The sequence below is a fragment of the Plectropomus leopardus genome, chromosome 11 (assembly GCF_026936395.1).
Source record: "Plectropomus leopardus strain MGB_pleo_1.0 chromosome 11, ASM2693639v1, whole genome shotgun sequence".
NCBI classification, from domain to species: Eukaryota; Metazoa; Chordata; class Actinopteri; order Perciformes; family Serranidae; genus Plectropomus; species Plectropomus leopardus.
This window is the reverse complement of record NC_142186.1, coordinates 710,085-730,822: the sequence shown is the minus strand read 5'-3', so window position 1 is coordinate 730,822 and position 20,738 is coordinate 710,085. Positions and strand designations below refer to the sequence as shown.

The 20,738-nt window shown below is 40.8% G+C and overlaps 1 protein-coding gene across 1 annotated transcript; it reads right to left on the bottom strand.

The window, feature by feature from the left end:
• Positions 1-1,574: 1,574 nt before the first annotated feature.
• Positions 1,575-18,336, bottom strand: LOC121945736 (amine sulfotransferase-like). The gene is made up of 7 exons (XM_042490046.2): positions 18,120-18,336; positions 17,447-17,602; positions 16,928-17,145; positions 15,428-15,554; positions 13,766-13,860; positions 13,472-13,652; positions 1,575-3,893 (listed from the first exon to the last, which is right to left on the bottom strand). Exons 2-7 carry the CDS (start codon positions 17,595-17,597, stop codon positions 3,769-3,771), a joined length of 897 nt encoding a protein of 298 aa, XP_042345980.1. The 5' UTR covers positions 17,598-17,602; positions 18,120-18,336; the 3' UTR covers positions 1,575-3,768.
• Between the last annotated feature and the right edge of the window lie 2,402 nt (positions 18,337-20,738).

Sequence of the window (20,738 nt, the reverse complement as noted above, 5' to 3'; positions counted from 1 at the left end):
CTTTAAACTGTGCTGATCGTAGAGATCTTCTGTGATGCTGGGTAAAGCATCATGTTTTCACACATGGATGTAAACTGCGAGTGTAACTTGACTGGGGTGTAGAGGCAAACAAACATGTTGGTATTTCTAGTTTACTGATGTAAAGAGCATTTTTATGTTGGAGTTTATGCAGAGGGAGGTCCTGTGAAACTGTTTGATATACCGCTATTTTTTTACACGAACATCACATTCCATAAACACAATACATCATAAAAACTGATCATATGATTTTTATGTATAAACCTTATCTGCACAGTCATTAGTAGACTTGTTCAAGATGATCCAGGCCGGAGCAGAATCCATCACTGCTGATTTGTGATGCATGCTGATTTGTGATAATTGTCCTGACTTGCTCTGACTTCATGCACACGTGGACGATGACCTCACAATATTGTGACAGCCACAGATTTTAGAACTAGGCGCTGCAGTTGCCCTCCACTGACTGTAAGACCCAGGGCATGATGGGAAATGCCTGGCTCTCACCTGATCTAACGGATGATTGGTTCAGATGTTGACTCATTTATATGACATTTTATATAAACTCCTCATTTTTGTTGAATTAGAGATATTTTGTTTTTGTCTGATCACACAGACTAAATTTATTCATATCACATCATTAACTATACATAATCTATTGCATATTAACATTGGACTGTTTGAATTACTGAAATATTTAGTAACGCAGAGACTTGTGGTAAGTGGGATGCTTAAATTAGCATCTGTACAGATTTGAAGCCCTGCCTATATCAGACTCACTTTGTTTCTATAAACAGACGGTAAACAAGCAAATTAGTGGTTATCCAACACCAGATATTTGCTGTTAGGTAGCCGACATGGCCACAGCAAAGAAGCATTATGTCAACAGCGAGGGTTGCTGCCTGCCCTTTTGCCCTTTTCAGGAGCCGTGACAAGTTGTTACCAGAGACAAGCCATTATTTGTTACCAATGTTAGTTGTTACCGTGACTAGCCGTTACTTTTTTGATGGAAGATGACCAGTTGTGTTTGTGTTATTTCAAGTCAAGTCAGTTTTATTTATAAAGCCCATTATCACAAAACATTGTTTGAGTCAGAGGGTTTTACAGCATATGATATCCCTCTGCCCTTAGACCCTCACATCATCTTTGTATGTATTTTTTAATAACCTGTATGATGTGAGAAACAGCTGGCCTTCAGGTCCGCGATCTCATTCTTTCGGTCACTACCCTGAGCTCATCACCATAGGTGAGGGCTGGGGCATAGATGGACCAGTAAATCAAGAGCTTTGCCTTCTGGCTCAGCTCCTTCTTTACCACAACAGTCCGATGCAACTTTCGCATTACTGCAGACCCCGCACAAAACTGCCTGTCCATCACAAGACCCCGAGATACTTGAACTTCTTCGTTTAGGGCAGCAACTCTCCACCCGGAGGTGCTGACCCTCAACCTGACCGCTTCACACTCAGCCCCATGGGCAAAGGCCCAGCCACCAGACACTCGCCAGCGAGCACCCGTGGGTGAAGTGTTCCTCTAAAAAAAGGTAACACAAGATGCAAAAATTACAGAAATAAATTTATTAACAGTAATTCTTTCATCTCAGTTCTAATATTTCAAATTCTGGATGTTTCAGTATGTTCCTCCTGTGACACAGCTGCAACCATATGTTATTTCTGAGCTGAATAGAGTGGTGAAGTAATGAGTCCTAAAACGCAGAAGTCTGTTAGCCTTTTAGCACTTCCGGTTCCCTCTTCGTAAATGAATGGGTTTCTCCCTTCTGAATGGGTTTTCGGTAAAAAGCCTTAAATAAGGTCTGTGGTTAATACGGACTTAAGATCTTGAGATGTTTTGTTCTGCAACATGAAATAAGTCCCCTTAAATCGATTTTTGAACTTTTAAGGTTTTACTCGTCTTAAAAAAGGCGGTTGCTAACAAGTGGCTAAATGGGAGTACAGTATTTGTCGGGGACATTATACATCATCACACTGGACACAGAAATTCATTAAACCCACTTATCTGCCTTTACAGCTTTACAGAGTCGCTCTCGACCTTTTCGATTGTGTTTTAACATGTTTTTACAGTGTTTGTAATGGTGACGTTTAATATGTGCGACCGCAATGTAGTTCATGTATTGCCTAACAATAGCTTATTGCTTCTGGCGATTTCATTTACTCTTCAAAACACACAAAAGTGATGTTCATCTGTGAAGATTATCACACTGTACAAATAGTGTAAGTCTCATAAACTTGCGTTCGCCACAGAGCTTATTTTTGGCAACAACCAAAACCCCATTCAAAAATCCCATAAGGTTTTTGACTAACCTTGGAAACAGTGCGATGCTTACTTCCTAGTTGGCCTACAAAAATACGTCATCCCTTCACCACTCTATGTGTCATGTTGCAGTCTGTAGGTGGGTGTCCATTAACCTCAAATTGAAATTGAGAATATAAAATACACTTAATGGAAACACATCAATTTTGAAAAAAACTCCCATTTGTTGCAAAAAAGTTTTGACGCACCCATGAGGTGGTATTTAAAGAAATTTGGTAAAGCTATATTTCGCAAAACTGCAATGGAAACACTTTTCTGGCTTTTCTAGGCCATATGATGCCATAGCTATGTGCTTGTCAGTAGGGACTGGCTCCCTCCTGATGCAGCAGGCGCTACAAGAGGTGTTATTGCATCACATAAGTCTTCAAAAGTTGAGCGGATCATCTCGAAGTTTTAAATCCACAATTCTTCTTTGAAATTGTGGACTATCACCTCCAAGAAATCCCTCATATGTGGCTGATCCCACGTATAAGGGGCTCGCCTTTCCATTATGGCTCCATAACACGCCTATGTGGCCTTGGATTGGAAATAATGACGGCTAGTGTGGTAGCTGCAATAGAAGTAAAGCTGCTGATGTTTTGAATATCCATCACCATGCTTCTTGGAATGTTATTGCCAGAGGAGAAGTGGCATAACATTGTGAGAAAAGTCACAAAACATCACTCAATGGAAATGCAGTCATCTCACAATTGTTTTTTTCGGAAATATCTCTAAAATATTGCTTAATTTTTGTGCAAATCTGTAATGGAAACCCACCCTGCGTTGCAGGTCTTTTTCTATTTTTGTCACTCAAGTCTGCTACTATTCCAAGTCATGGGACTCAAGTCCAGTTTAACTCATGTATCTATGAAAATTGACATAAAAGGGAAGTATCTTTACCATTGTTTTCATATTTTTCTGTAACTGTTAATACCGTCATATTATATTTAGCAGCCATAGAGGAACATAATACTACTTTCGCATCTCATTTACTACCTTCAGATAAACTAAAGTAAGCTGTCCTTCTCAAACCACAACCCATCCTCATTCCAAAGTCTTCAAATACCGCTGCTTTTACAGTGATTTCAACAAAACATCCCAACTCAAAAAGCCACCTTTTGTGGCTGTATAACACGCTGTGTCGCAGCATGAGACACAGATGGGTGGCATCAGTTGAGAACATGGCTGGATGGAACCTGCTGGTCAGCATATGTCACTGGACAGTGTCAAAACACAGCAAATGAAGACTAGCCTCATGGAAAATATTTACTTTTAAGTCACATCCTGTTTTGGTTTCAAATAAAAAGGCGTTTCTGTGAAAAGAAGAAAATAATCCCTTCATTTGTTCATTGGTTAACAAATGGCATCAGAGGCTCACATGTACAAAGACAGTAGTGGAAAGTAGTGGTCATGAAGCTGCAACTGTCTTCTTGTTTAGTCAACTGCTCATTCGGTATCTCTTCTGTCCCAAATAAAAAACAGTGGAAAGTCCTCCATCTCTTTGTGGAAGACCTCATCAAACGTCTTGTTCTGGGCCACGGTGAAGTGATTCTTCCAGTCACCGACGGTGCCTTATGTTCACAGCACATAAAAGGAGATGGAACATGATGTATCATTAGTGTGGACATTCAGTGCAATCCAGCAGTTTTCTGGAATAAAGTACATGTTTTTCAAATTATTCCCTTTTTACTTTAAGCCATATTAGCTCCAACTGCTTTAGTCCAAAATGATGTGGGGACGTCCCTGAAAAAGACTCTGTCTGGATGGCAGCATATACTGCTCCAAAACCTGTGTGTACCTTTCAGCAGCCACGGTGCCTTCACAGATGAGAAGTTACCCATGATGCCATGGGCCCTAACACCCCCCAATACCATCACAGCTGCTGGCTTTGAACTTTGAGCTGGTAACAATCTTGATGGTTCTTTTCCTTTTAGGACACGATGTCCATGATCTCCAAAAACAATTTGAAATGTGGACTCATAAGACCACAGCATACTTTTTCATTTTGTGCCAGTTCATCTCAGATGAGCTTGGGTTCAGAGAAGTTAGCCAGGTTTCTGGATGTTGTTGATATCTGGCTTCCACTTTGCATGAACTTGTATTTGTAGTCACAACCATTCAATATTGCTTTTCAGCTTTGCCCCTTATGTGCAGATTTCTCTGGACTCTCCGAATCTTTTGATGATATTATGGATTGTTAATTGTGAAATTCTGAATTCCTTGCACTTCTGCTTTGAAAAACATTGCTCTTCAATGTTTGGACTATTTGCCCACGCATTTTGGACAATCAATCAAACTGAGCAAGTACCTCCTCTGTTACCATTTCTGTGTCTTTTTTTAATGTAGAGGTTTTATAAATAACAGGTAATTCCAGAATGTACTGTCAGGAAATGCTATCCCACAACTGAAGTGGCTGCAAGTTTTATTGATATTGTACGTTTTCTTCCTCCTGACATTTTACCTTCCTCCTGTGATGTTATTGTCAACAGTTTTAACAGTAGACACAGGTCAGTGCTCGACACAGTGGAACTTAAGCTTAAAAAACTTACAAAACCAACTCCTCCCTGGAGAAACACAGAAATGATTAGGCAAGGCAAGGCAAGGCAAGGCAAGGCAAGTTTATTTGTATAGCACGTTTCAGCAACAAGGCAATTCAAGGTGCTTCACACAGAACATTGAAATACAACAACAGGGGGAAAGGAAACACATTTAAAACATTAGAAAAGAAGCATGTAAAAGGTGATTTAAAAAAAAGCAAGTGGGAAAACAACAGATAAAACCCAAAAATATAAAAACACATATATTGAAATAAGAGTTGCAGTGCAGAGTTTCAAAGTAAAATATAAAATTTAAGAAGTAAAAAGCCTTTTAGTCAAAGGCAGCAGTGAACAGGTGAGTCTTTAACCTTGACTTAAAAGAACTCAGACTCTCAGCAGACCTGATATTTTCTGGTAGTTTGTTCCAGATATACGGAGCATAGAAACTGAATGCTGATTCTCCATGTTTAGTTCTGACTTTTGGAACACAGAGCAGACCTGCACCAGATGACCTGAGTGGTCTTGATGGTTCATACTGGACTAGAAGGTCTTTGATGTATTTTGGGCCTAAACCATTCAGTGCTTTATATGCTAGCAAGAGAATTTTAAAGTCTATTCTCTGAGAGACAGGGAGCCAGTGTAGAGACCTCAGAACTGGAGTGATGTGGTCCACTCTCTTGGTCTTAGTAAGGACTCGAGCAGCAGCGTTCTGGATCAGCTGCAATTGTCTGATTGACTTTTTAGGCAGACCAGAGAAGATACTGTTACAGTAGTCAACTCGACTAAAGATAAATGCATGGACAAGTTTTTCAAGGTCCTGCTGCGACATCAGACCTTTAATCCTAGAAATATTCTTGAGGTGATAGTAAGCTGGCTTTGTAATTGTTTGTATGTGTTTTTTAAAATTCAGGTCTGAATCCATGACAACACCCAGATTCCTGGCCTGGTCTGAGGTTTTTAACTGAAGTGACTGGAGCTGCATGCTGATTTTAAGACGTTCCTCCTTGGGTCCAAAAACAACTACCTCAGTTTTTTCTCTGTTTAACTGAAGAAAATTATGGCACATCCATTCAGACATTTGCTCCATACATTTACCCAGTGCTTGTATGGGGCTATGGTCACCTGGGGACATTGAAATGTAGAGCTGGGTGTCATCAGCATAGTTATGGTAATCTATTTTGTTTTTTTCTATGATCTGAGCAAGTGGAAGCATGTAGATGTTGAACAGAAGAGGCCCCAGGATGGAGCCTTGGGGGACTCCACATGTAATTTTGGTCTGCTTAGATCTAAAGTTACCTATTGACACAAAATAATCCCTGCCCTTTAAGTAGGATGCACACCAATCAAGAGCTGTGCCAGATAGTCCCACCCAATTTTCTAGTCGATCAAGTAATATATCATGGTCGACTGTGTCGAATGCAGCACTGAGTCCAATAACACTAAAACTGAAGATCTGCCATGATCTGTGTTTAAGCGAATGTCATTAAATACTTTGACCAGAGCTGTCTCAGTGCTGTGATGTGGTCTAAAACCTGACTGAAAGACGTTAAAGCAGCTGTTGACTGTTAAGAAGTAATTTAGCTGTTGGAACACAGCCTTTTTTACAGCCGATTTTACCTAAAAAAGGAAGATTTGATATCGGCCTGTAATTGTTCATTGAGGTCTTTTCTAGATTGTTCTTTTTTAAGAGGGGCTTAATAACAGCTGTTTTCAGGGTCTGTGGGAAGACTCCTGAACTTAGAGACATGTTTACAATCTGTAAGAGATCAGATACCATGACGTGTGAAACTTTTTTGAAAAAATCTGTGGGTAAGACATCCAGACAGCAGTGGGAAGAGCTCAGTTGGTGTAGAATGTCCTCCAGATTTTTTTCATTGATTGGATTAAACTGCGTCATGGTGTTTAAATGGTTTTTAGACAGACACAGCACAGATCCTGAACCTGGAGTTGAAGAATTCACAGCCTGTCTAATATTCTTAATTTTCTCTCTAAAGAAAAAAGCAAAGTTATTACAGGCCCTGGCAGAGTGAAGTTCAGGTGCTATTGATACAGGGGGGTTTGTTAGTCTCTCAACAGTAGAAAACAGTGCTCGAGCATTATTTTTGTTTCTGGTGATAATGTTTGAGAAGAAAGACTGCCTTGCATTCCTCAGCTGTAGATTATAAGTGTCATTTTTCACTGCCATGGCATTTCTCCATGGAGATCTTTTCTTGCTAGAGACAACCTTCAACTTAATTGGAGCGATGGCATCTATCACATTTAACATTTTAGAATTAAGGTTGTACACTAGCTCATTGACTGAACCACAAGGCAGGGTTGCTGTAGAAGAAAAAAGTACATTAAACATTTCACTGGTGTTTTCGGTAATGCATCGCTTCTTGATAACTTCTTTCTGATTACTCCTGTGCACAGAGATAGAGCTCTCAAAGAAAACACAACAGTGATCAGACAGGGCCACATCACTCACAACAACCTTGTGTATGTTTAGACCCTTGGAGATAAGCAGGTCCAGAGTGTGCCCCCTGTTATGTGTGGATTTTGACACATGTTGACTCAGCCCAAAGCTGTCAAGAGTACAGTACAGTTCTTTAGCCCCTCTGTCCTGGGGGCTGTCAACATGAATGTTAAAATCACCAACAATGATTATACAGTCATATTCAATACAGATTATCGACAGCAGTTCATTAAAATCAAATCTAAAAGTCTGCACAGTATTTAGGGTGGCCTGTAGACATTTACTAATATGGCTCGAGGGGAGGACTTCAGCTGAAGAGCCACATATTCAAAAGTAGAAAAATTACTGAAAGATAATTTTTTAAATTGGAAAGAGTTTTTGAATAAAACTGCCACTCCACCTCCTCTCCGATTCACTCTGGCCTCACTAATAAAACTGTAGTTGGGAGGGGCTGACTCAACGAGAACAGCTGTGCTGTTGTTTTGATCCAACCAAGTTTCAGTTAAAAACATAAAATCGAGGTTGTGTTCTGTGATAAAATCATTGATTAAAAATGTTTTTCCAGCCAACGATCTGATGTTCAATAAAGCAAGTCTTAGTGTTGTAGGAACATCCTCTATAATTGTTGGGACAGACTGTGATTCACAGGGAATGCTTTTTAAGTTTAATAATCTAGTGCCGTTACTTTTGTGCTCCCAGTTTCTCAGCACATTGACCTTTTGTTCTTCTATGACTAATCAAGACAGGAATTTTGTAAACTGATAGCATACAGGGCCCCGGCTTGGCCTGGGGACGACTCATGACTGCTGGTAATCCTGCAGCCTGGACCCAGAACACAACAGATTGTGCTAGTAACACAGACAGCCTTAACATCCTTGTCGGGTTGAGGACAGTACAGGATGTTTCCTCGAGGAGGCGGGGGTGGGGGGCTGGGCGACGAGTCTTTGGAGCCTGTGTTGAGGTGGTGGTGGTCGACGTGGTGTGCTTATAGGAGAGAAGATAGGAGAGGGACGGGGGGTACATCTTAGTCCAGCATTGACCAGCTCCTTCATCTGGTCAGTGAACTCCAGGTGGGGTGAGGAGGGAGAGAGGGAGGGTAAGGAGGAGAGAGACCTGGGGCCTTATGTACAAAGGGTGCGTACGCACAAAAACGTGGCGTACGCTCTTTCTCACGGCAAAGTTCAGATGTATCAAGAGTGAAATGACCGTGGAAATGTATGTGCCTCACGCCAATCTCATAGCTGGGCGTCGCGACGCTTCTACAGCCGTTGATACTTTGGCGACACTCAGAGGTGATCCTGGGAAACATAAAATAAACACGGTAACCAATCCGCCCTCTGAATGATGACTTAATGATGTGCACATCAGAGACACATGAACAATTAACACCAGTGAACAATTAACACACACACACACAAACATACGTGTCTCCAATTACATGAGTGGATATAAAAGCGCATAAAGTGGTGCAAAAAAGTACCGCTGAAAAAACATTGGCTGCTTTAGCAGCATTAGAGGACATTGCAAATGGTGCAATTAGAAGAGTGCGTGTGTTTCGAGACAGAGACGATGTACTGGCACACGATGACGACTGGCTCATCAGCCGCTTTAGGGTTCCCGAGGGCAATCCTCGTGGAACTGTGCGCAGAGCTGCGGCCGGCCTTGGAGCGCAACACAGCCAGGAGCCATGCGCTGCCTGTGCCCATACAGGTGCTGACCACACTGGGGTTCCTGGCAACCGGGCATTCAGAGGGAGCTGGTCGACCGATCGGGACTGTGCCAGTCGACCCTCAGCCGAGCCATGCCAAAGTCGTGTGGGATGGAATTATCCGCATGTCAGCCAGATATATCAAATTCCCATACCATGCAGCTGAACAGGTCAACATTAAAGCGCAATTTGCAGCGAGAGCCGGTTTTCCTAATGTAATCGGAGCTATCGACTGCACACACATTGCTATACAAGCGCCGTCCACATGATGAATTTGTATACGTGAACAGGAAACACTTTCATTCCATCAATGTACAGATCATATGTGATGCGCAAATGCAGTTAACCAACATTGTGGCGAGGTGGCCTGGTTCAACGCGCATCACGCATTCTGAGTAACAGCATGGTTGGGAACAGACTACAAGCTGGCACTGCGCGATGGGTGGCTTCTTGGTAAATAAATTTGTCGTGTAATTGTCCTAATATTAGTCCCTGTGATGCGATTGAGCATGTGCTTCCCCAAATCATATCCCGCCTTCACTGCATCATTACAGCGGTTAGAGTTAGTGACTTGCTGTGTTTTGCTGGTTAAACTACAGTTTCAGATCTTTCTAACAAGCTTCCCCTATTTGTCACTGTAGCAACGACTCATGTTAATAACCCGTCGTAGTGTGCGTAAGACTTTATCTGCCTCACCTTCTCCCGGCGCACTTCTGCACTAATTTGCAACAATAGTGTGTGTTCCGTGTAAGTGTATAAACTTAATGAATGGAAGCTTAAAATCCCGTCTTACTCATCTTTTGTTTCTTATTTTCTGATCGTGCAGAGAGGGGAATCTCAGGTGCAGGGCTTATTTAAATATGATTTGCGTATTTAAATGGGGGCGTGGACAGGGAGTGGTCGGGTACTCCAACATGTGCGCTCAATTCCACGCTGATTGGGATGTACAAAGGGAATGTGCTTGGATTCATGCGTGCGCACAGATTCATGCATCAGGATTTTTTTGTGCGTACGACGTTTTCTGGATTTGAGTGTACGCCATGTTTCAGTAGGAAATCCACGCAAGTCTTTGTACATGAGGCCCTGGTGGTGTTTCTTAGGGGTGAGGCAGGTGGACCGTCAAGGTGCTGTGGTTGTAAAGGGGATGGAGGCTTGTGGAGACCCTCCTCTTCTTCACTCTGACGCCTCTTTGGCTCAGAGCACTCCTTGGGTGGGGGTGACTGTTGCTCTCCCTCTGAGTTTTTAATCTGCCTTGTTTTGTCTTTCATCCTGGCTGGCTCGGTGACGCAGGAAGTAAAATAGATTAGCGGCCAACAATTTTACTCCCGGCTTGTTCAAGAAAAGTCCATTCCCTTTGAAAAGGTGTCTTCGCTCACAAAAGATGTGGAAATGTTCAATAAAATTTACTGGATAGGCAGTGCATGCAGTAGAAAGCCACTTACTTAGAGCCCGCAGCCTGCTGAATCTCTCCTCTGCATATCTGACCGGTGGTATAGGTCCGCTGATAAACACATCTGCTTTCACAGAGCTCACTGTTTTCAACAGCTCGGTGAAGTCCTGTTTTAACACTTCAGACTGTTGTTTAGCAACATCATTCCACCCTACGTGTATTATGATGTTCCTCACAGTTGGGTGTTCAGCCACAATACTCAGAATCCTTTCTGTCATGTTGGAGACCACATCCTTGGGGAAGCAGATCACTTTGGTGTTTTTACTGCACACCCTCTGTAAGTCTCTAATAGCATTGTCACCCACAATCAAAGTTTGAGGCCCAGGCTTTAGCTTTCCCTGTAGCCTTTTACTGTTCGAAATGCTATCAGTCCTTACCCCGCTGACTGAGGATGGACAGTCTGACGGAAATTCAGGGTCCTTCATCAGTGGAGCGTATCTGTTCCGCAGCTCAATGCTTGATTGTTTCGGAGGTTTGTTGCTCATCCGCCCTTCTACAGTTTTCCACAGCTGTGTCCTTCCAGGTGCGGGGGTTGAGGAGGCACTTTGCCTGGGAGGGAGTGCAGGCCAGCCGGTCTCATCACACACCTCAGCTCGCTGTGCTCTGCCTGTTAAATGTCCTCCCATTACCCAGGGAAATGATTTGTTCTTTGGCTTTGCTCCAAGGTGGTTCCAGGGAGGACTACTACTTGTAGATTTATTAAACAGAACAGAGCCTACCTGTTTCGCGGTAGCTTTGTCTGTGCTCGTTAGCCGTGTGTTAGCTAGCTCCTGTCCACTGATTTGAGGCAGGGGTAAGGTGGTGTCAATTTTCTGTAGAAGTTTGGCGTAGTCGTCTGCAGATAGTGGAGGCATCTTGAAGCTCGGAGTGAACGGCTTTAAAATAAGCGGTACTCAAAGGTCCCAGTTTGCAACCAGCGGGGCAGGAAAACTCCTCTTCCAGCTTCAAGTGTACAGAGTTAACTTGTATAGTGTCCAGTGTGTGTTTCACTGCCTCTTTCACTCACACATAGACAGAGCTGCAGTTCTGTTCTGAATCAACATGAAGAGTAGATAATCCCAATGCAAAAACGGCAAAGATTATCCTCCAAATTACTTAATTGTTGTAGGAAACCTCCTTAAATATGTTGGAGTTTGTGACAAGAAGGGAAAAAAAAGGAAAAAACTAGGAAAAATAAAAGCGTAGTAGAGAGCAAGCAAGAAGAGCGTCTGCACTGAAGCGAAGCAGGAAGCAGAAACTTAAAAAGAAACTGTCGAAAAGCAGAGAGAACGTGGAGGAAGAACAAATTTGCAATAAACTTTCAAATCTTTAAACAGCAAATAAATATGTATAACAATGGGATGAAGAAAGCAAGAAGGGCTCATTTCTCAAAACTAATCAACGAAAATCAAAATAATCCAAAAGTCCTTTTTTCAGCCATCGATCATATATAAACCCTGATGATCTTGCAGTCCACTTCAGAAATAAAATAGATTTTATTGGATCAAACCTCTCCCACTGTCAGCAAACAAATTTTATCTTTTGGGAATCATTTTCGCAAACACTGGAGAAGTTTGTCCTGGTTGATGCTGAAATGCTTGACAAAGTTCTCTCCCAACTAAGATCAGCAACCTGCCTTTTAGATCCTATCCCAACATCTCTTTTAAAAAAAATTATATGGCTTTTTTACTCACGATCTTCTTAACATAATAAATTATTCACATCAGATAGGTGTTTTCCCCACTGCTTTTAAGACTGCCATTGTCAAACCTCTGCTGAATAGAAACAATTTGGATACATCAACTCCTGATATTTACAGGCTTGTATCCAACCTTAAATTTGTGAGCAAGATTTAACAATAAATTGTTTTTAATCAGTTAAATGATTTTATCAACACAAACAATGTCAGTGAAACTTTTCAATCTGGTTTTAGGAAGAATTACAGTACAGAGACAGCTCTAGTCAAAATTGTAAATTACCTCAGGTCAAACATGGACAGGAAAATGCTCTTGGTTTCAGTTTTACTGGACCTGAGTGCAGCCTTTGACACGGTAGATCACAAAACATTCTTTTAAACAGACTGCATAACCTGATTGGCATCTCTGGTACTGTTTTTAACTGGTTTGAATCATATCACACTGACAGAACATTTTGTGTAAACATGGGTCACTGCTCTTCCAGGCTTTATGATTTGAAATTTGGTGTCCCCCAGAGTTTGATTTTAGGTCCTACACTTTTTAATATTTATATGCTACCTTTGAAGTGTCATCAGGAGGCATGGCATACACTTCCATAGCTGTGCAGATGACACGCAACTCTACATTGCCGTGTCTCCTGATGACACAGGACCGATTGATACCCTTTTTAACTGCATTTAAGATATTAAATCCTGGAGGACCTGAGTGCAGCACATAATGTTCATGTTTTTAAAAGTAATCTCAAGACGTTCCTTGTTAGTTTACAAGAACAATATTTTACCTCTTGTTAACTTATTTATTGTTTTATTCCTATTTTACTCCCTGTTAACTTATTTAGTTATTGTTTTAATTATATTTTACCTCTTGTTAACTTATTTACTCTTATTCTTTATACTAGTATAACATTTTATTTATTTATATAGTTATTTATTCACTCATTTTTTAAATTAATTATCTTTATTTATTTTGTATTAGCTTTATACTCTCTTTTTATTGTTATTCTTATTCTTCCATCATACCTCCAGTGTTTCCTCATCTGAGATAGCGTTTCCTCAGTTGTTAATGCCTGTTGTTACCTAGTTTATTAATGTAGATGCAGATTAATGTTTTAACCTTGTGCAGGATGGGAGTGGGGGTGGATGGTGGGGTGGTGGGTTGTATTTTTCTTTTATTTCAGGTTAATCTGTCTGTTTGTAAAGCACTTTGTGCTACAATGTTTTTTGTATGAAAAGTGCTATATAAATAAAGTTTGATCGATTGATACGTTAAGTTTGAGCCTAGGTGCTGAGTTCCTGGATTAACTGAAGCAGTAAATGCTTTTACCTTTCCTCATGAATCTTCCCTTGTGGTGGCTGAGCAGCTCACTTGGTACCAGCTCGTAGTTGGCTTGAGGGATCTTTCTCATGCTGTTGAAGGTGCTGTGTTTCACCACATCAGCCAGTTGCTCATCAGTCAGCTCTTTCCCCAGGAACAAGGATATCCTCTCCACTGCTGACTGCAGGTCCTGGACAAAAATGCAGCAGTATTAAAGCACTAATGATGTAGTTTCAAAACTATTTTCAGACTGATACTTCTTATGACAGCTTACAGACATACGGAAAATATTTCAGCTCCTACCTGAATCATCTCTTCATACGTGATGAACAGAATGTTCATGTCTTCCTTATGTGAGTACCAAGTCTTAATATGATCAAACCATCTGCCCCCATACACTGCAATGAATAATGCACACTGTTAGTGCCATACAGCACAGCTGAGAAAATGCCAACAGCAACATTCTATCTACAAACATGGGGCCTCATGCAAGAAACTATATACGAACACATTTTCTCTCATTTTTGCTCGTATCCAGGATTTGTTCTTATTTTGTTAGTAGCCACTGATTTTTTGGGAGTCACCAGTGTTTTCTTATTTTTGCTTTTCTCTTGGGTAAGAGAATTTTTTATGAGTGGTCTGGAGCACAGAACATCCCCCTTTCAAAGGCCATAAATAGTTGTCCAACGCAAGGAAAAATAAGTTTTATATTTGAGGAGCATTTTAAAAATGACATAATTTAATACCATTTAATCAAATTTAGATAATGTTTTACGGGAGTTATAATGACTGGATTATTACATTTATGGGATAAAGGGATACAAGTATACTCAGTCTGTTGATCCCAATTACTGTAATTTCAGTTACTGTGCATCCCTTGCTGACCAGAGCTGAACTGTAATCAAGTACATCTACTCAAGTACTGTACTTAAGTACCAATCCGAGGTTACTTCATAATCTAAATCTCATGCCACTTACCACTTCTACCCCACTAAACTTCAGAGGGAATATTGTACTTTTTACTCCACTACTTTTATTAGATAACTACTTCACAAATTAGTATTTTTCCACACAAAAAATATGAAAATACAGAAGTGCAGCTGAAACAATTTTCATGTAAGTCATTTTTCATGCAAAAATGGTTCCGGATCTCATACATACTGTATGTATGAGGCATTGCTGCTTTTTCTTTAAACTGTTTTAATCATTTTTTTAATATTAAGTTTGTTTAAACCTTTTTGCATGTGTACTTAAATGCATCCTCCTGAAATCACATTTACTTTGTGTAAGTTTATCTAACATTATATCAGTTTCACTCCTGCAGAAGTTCTTCTGCTTACAGCCTTTTTTGGTGTCATCTCTCCAGTCTTGTTCATGTGCCTGAGTCAGGGCCGGCTCTTGGCATAGGCGATATAGGCGGTCGCCTAGGGCGCCATCTGCTGGAGGGGCGCCGCCACGCCGCCAGTCTCCCTTGCCCTCGAGGGAAAATAATCATAAAATAATAATTTTGTATGCCCACTGACGCCCTCACTTAGTGCTTTCTGTCTAGAAAAACATATATATATATATTAACATTATAAATAAATAAACAGTGACATGTTCCTAATTATGTGTGAGCACGTGATGTGTCGTTATTGGGTGCGGAGGTGCGGGTCAGGGTTAGGGCGCCTATGGCACCGAACTGGGTAGAGCCGGCCATGGCCAGAGTCGTTGCATGCGGCGCAAAATCTGCCCTTATATAGTGTTTAGGGGACGTTACCTGTGCTAACAGGTAAGTTACGATCAAGTGGGATTCATCATAGAGCCCACATGGGTAACAGCAAATTTCGGTGGTTCAGAGATTTTGGCGCATCTGGAGGTAACTTATATTTTCTCTTACCAGAAAATTAAGAGACAAAAAGAGAAATTTAAGAGAATGTTGCTACATGAGGCCCACTATTAGGTAAATAACAAAAGAGAACTTACCGTCTCCGCTCATGAATTTCTCAAAGAAGTCATCAAAATCCCTTGGAGTTTCCAACATGTTTGCAAGCTTATGGAAGTGGAAGTAAGACACAAGAACATCTTTGGGATTTCTTGCGACATAGATCACCTAAAGAGGAACAGCCAGGACATCAACAGTTTACCACTCCATACTGTTTACCGGGGACTGACTAACTTTAAAACACCGTATTGGATTGTAAAGCTATAAAAGGCTCAGGCAATGTAGGATCAGCTCTATATTATCAGTGTATCAGTGTGTAACTGTGCTGTATATAACACACTGAGAGAGGCTCAGAAGTGATGATTGATGTTGTTGTTCATGAAAATACTGCAATGTATATAGGGATGTCCCATTCACATTGCCCCTGATCCTGATCTGAGTCATTTAATATTGAGTATCTGCTGATACTGAGTCCCACTTTTGTTTTCCTAGATAATACAGATACACAATGCACAATTTAAGATGGCTTCTTTAAAATTATTTTAAAATACCTGCATCCAAGCTGTTTCTTGATGGTTTTGTTTTTTAAATTCCTATTTTTTTTTCTAAATAAAGTATAAATTGACAAACCCTCCTTTTAATCTTGTTGGCCTCATCACTGTCTTGAGATAATGTCTCTGCCCCTTTAAGGATCCAGTGTTTGTTGCTCCAGCAGCCTGTCTCAGTAACCTAAATGATCTGTTGAGCGTTTATTTTGAACAGTCTGTTGAGTGTTTATTTTCATTGTCTGCACTTCTTTTGCGGTGGTTTACAGTCTATTCTCTTAACTCGTCTGAGCAGTGCGGAGAAACACTACGCGCTGAAGCTAAAAGCAAAATGCGAGACTCACGCTGAGCTGATATGAACCAAGTGCTGATAACTAAATAACATAAATACTCGGTTTTTGTTTATGGTCTGTGATGTTTTGCAGCAAGAGGTTCAGCAGAGAGGAGAGACACAGTAACGCTGAGTGGAGGAGAGTTGACAAAGGCTCAGAGTTTCTCCGCATGAAAGCAAAAACATCTGTCAGCTGACATAAAACAAAGGATCGAATCACTCTAAGAAGTAAATGTAGCCAGTCTCAATCAGTCAAAATATGCATTGATAGGCCCCAATCTGATGTTTGAGTACTTATGAAAGGAGTCTCAAAGCAGCACAAGAAAAATGACGTCACGCCAGGTTTCAAATGGTTAATTAATTTACCAAAAATATTTACATGTGCCTGCCCATATGAGCCGGTGGATGAGCTGCTCGAGCTCCTGATACAGCAAAACAGCTGTAATCATGTCAAATATGTCTTTATAGGAGAAGTTAGAATTGTTAAGAATTACCATAATAAAGACCTAAAAATGTTCTTATATGTCCTCAGTGTGACATCATAGTGTGTCATGAGTCATGTATTACATGTTTGCCTCCTCCTTATAAATACTAAACAGAGGGACCAGGACAACAGTTTGAGCCATGTTCAGTGTGGAGGTGACATGCAGGTGCTCAGAGCTGACCTTGCCCTTCCTCTGGCTAATAGCAGAAGGCATGAGGTGGAGCTGCAGGTGTGTGACCCTCAGCCTGGGTGACGGCGCCGTGATGAATGTCTCTCTGTTGCCAATCAGCTCAATCCAAGGGACGAGATCACCGTTGGAGTAGTTTTCGTTCTGACTAATGGCGGTCAGATCTCCCTTTGCTTCAAGGAGCAGCAGGATCTGCTGCATCCAGATGGTCCCTGTCAAACAGAACAGACAGGCCTCAGCCCCACACTCTGTGTGCACAATGAGGTCAACTGTGTGTCAGCACACCTCTCCTGTTCTGTGTGCAGCTTTGTCTATCCTACTTCCTCTTTGACTGCTTTTACAATACACACTTGAAATCAGTTTGCAACACAAAAAAGGGCTGGACATTTATGTAAACATACTAATCAGGCCTGTTCCTTCCTCTAGGCCCATAGCTCCAAGAATCACACTGACCTCAAGTGCACCCGTCCCACTGTGCCACCCCCTTTCCAACCATCTGTAGTTTGCTCTCACCTGATTTTGGGTAAGTGACGACAAACACATCAGAGTCTCTGATCTCCAGGTTGTATATCTGGTCTACATCATCTGGATCGTGAATGCCACTGATAAGCTTGAATCCTCTGTGTGGCACCAGTTCATAAGTCTTGATATCATTTGAGTCCATGATAGCTAAAGCAAAATAAAAGGACATGCGCTCCTTTACCCACGTCATCCTCATAACTGATACTACAGCAATTCAAAATTCAAACATGGGTAGAAGGCAACATTAACTTCGCAATACATGCCCCCCCCCCAAACAGAAAGAATGACCTAAACAAGTGCTGAAAAATGTATTTATTTTATACAATTATTATATTTTGTAACCTAATTTTAAATATAAAAAATATTATGATTATAGTTTCATGGACATTTCCCCAATTTCATTATCACCTTTTACTTATTTCTTGCAAAATTAAGGTCATTACTTGCCAAGTTGCTCGTTGCTTTTTTAGCTGTGTTTTCAAAAGAAATCGCACCAATTTGCTCAGCTTTCAGAGGTTAGAGATCATGTGAAAGACACGAATGGAACAATGAGTCAACAGTGAGAAGCAGCAAGCTGCTGTTCCTCCTGGACATGTAGGGTCACTGTGAACGGCACAAAGCGATGAGAAGCTCCGAGACTTAGTTTGATCAACATGTTCCATACCTGCTGTGGTCCCGCTCTGTCCTAGGCGACTGAACGCCGTCCAGTGTGAGTAATGTGATGTCCTCTGTCCTTTTGCCAGAACACCTCAGACAGACTCACCTGAGCGCTACAAATAGTCTCGGCCGGTTCCGCCTCTCTGCGTCTGCGGGAAACTCGAGATGCACTAAGAGCGCGCGCTGTTCCCAGAGGCTGCTCCTCTGTGAGACACACACACAGCTTCCGTTCACATCACACTCTACGGCAAACACAGTGATGACAGGAAGGAGGTGTGTGTGTGTGTGTGTGTGTGTGTGTGTGTGTGTGTGTGTGTGTGTGTGTGTGTGTGTGCGTGTGTGTGTGTGTGTGGATCTTTTCCAAAACATACACAAACTCAACAGTCAGCAGTAAAGAGACTTTTTCTTAACTTTTTCACATTTTATTTTTTGCAACATTTACAAGATTACTCCAATCACTTCATATGAAACATACCAGCACTGATATATTTAAATAACACTGGCTCAGTGGTGGAATATAACTTATTGCATTTACTTAAGTGCTGTACTTAAGTACAGATTTATGGTATTTGTATTTTTCTTGAGTCTTTTCTTTTCACCCCACTTTATACTTTTACTTCACTGCATTTATGTGAAAGCTTTAGTTTCTAGTTATTTTACAAATTAAGATTTTGCATGAACAAACACAAGAAGAGTGTAAATATGATCAATCAATGCAAGTACAGCCAAAATGATTAGTAGATTCACCAATTAGCTGATGAACAGACAATTAATTGGCAACTATTTTGTAGACATATACGAAATTTTCCCTCCTCTTTTTTAAAACAGTTTTTTAAAGAGTTTTTGTGTGACTTTTTTTTAACTGAGTACTTTGGCAATTATTGCAATAAACATTTATAATCCCCCCCCACACACACATACTTTTGGTTTTTTACTTTTACTTACTTTAGTTTTATTTTCACAGTGTGGTGTTAGTACTTTTACTTTAGCAAAGGAACTGAATATTTCCTCCACCACTGCACCGAATCCTACACTGCAACCCGGCAGGCTTTATGCCTCCTAAATAATCAAGTCTGTCCAACTCCACACTCTAATTTTATAAATGAGACTTTTGTTATACATTTGTAAAATCTAGGCTGAAGTAATCCTGCTGACATCACTATGACATCATCACAAGACATTTATTTAAACCATTTCACAGGCTGAGTATATGAAACATTTAACATGCAAAAATTACTGCAGTCTCCTTTTGATATCAGGGCAAGTTGTTTGGATTGTGACACTTTAAAATTCTTCTACAGGAAACTTTACATCTACAATCAGATGTGAGTACAGCTGGAAAACAAACATAAGTATTCCTCTGCTACACATCTGGACATTTTCCCACATTTACTCTACAGCTGTATGGGGGCTGTGATAGAACAAACATTTATGCCATGTTCAAATACAGACTGTGGAGTGCATGAGGACAAAGCTCCCACTCTGCTGTCAGCTCACAGGGACGCCCACCAGCCACAGCTGGGGGCTTTTCTACCACTTGCTCTAGTTTGATTCACAGCTCTGAGTTTGACTGACTTTTCTCAGGGACTGAGGACTGATTAGTTTGGGGTTATGGACTTTTTGGACAGGACACCTCGGTGTTATGATGGCCTGTTTTCAATACACTACCACATTAACCAACTATTGACCCTCTAAAGTGTAAAAAAGTGGACTCTGAACACCACATGCACAGTTTACTCTACAGATAACAGCCTGAAGAATACACAATAAATAAACCCTTTGAAACCTGGAGCAACGTCACTTTTCTTATGCTGCGTTCAGACACCTTTCACTATATTTAAACCTATGAACTCTGAACTTTCTTTCAAAACATGAGAGAAAAAAAAGGCAATGAGCAACTTGGTAAGAAGTGTTTCAGACAATGCAAAAAAATAGTAAGTTTACAAAAAGCAAGGGAAAAAATGTCTCAAAAAAAGGAAGAGAATAAAGAAAGTAAAAAAGCATTCATAATTATAATTTAAGATTATGATACAGAATTGTGATTGTTTTAAGCTATTTTTCTCAGTCTTGTTTGCCTTGTTTTGTTGTTTGTTTTTTACTGCTTTTGAGGTAAATTTCTGGACTTTTTTAAAAAAAAAACTTGGGCATTTTTGCCTTTATTGGATAGGACAGAGTGACAGCATGAATGGGGGAAAGAGAGGGGACAACATGCAGCAAAGGGCAGTGAGCTGGAGACAAATCCATGGCAGCTGCGGCAAGGACATTGCCTTCATACATGGGGCACCTGCTCTATCCACTGAGCCACTGAACGCCCAATTTCTTCTACTTTTTACAACACACCTTGTCAGGAATATGTTTTATATCACTCATCATCCCCACGTACACATAGATGACGTTGATCAACTTGTCATGTGACTTGTACCAACAGATGGCTGCTGAATGATGATTTAGGTGTTACACACGGAGTGAATGACTTATGCAAAACAAATATTTGATGTTTTACATGATTTTAACCGTGTGACTGTCTGAAAGCCAGAGGGATCAGGACTCTGCAGGGTTGTTTAAGGACACTCAGGGCTGTTCTGCTCCATTTCCTCACTTACATCAAACAAGCCTGGACAGCACA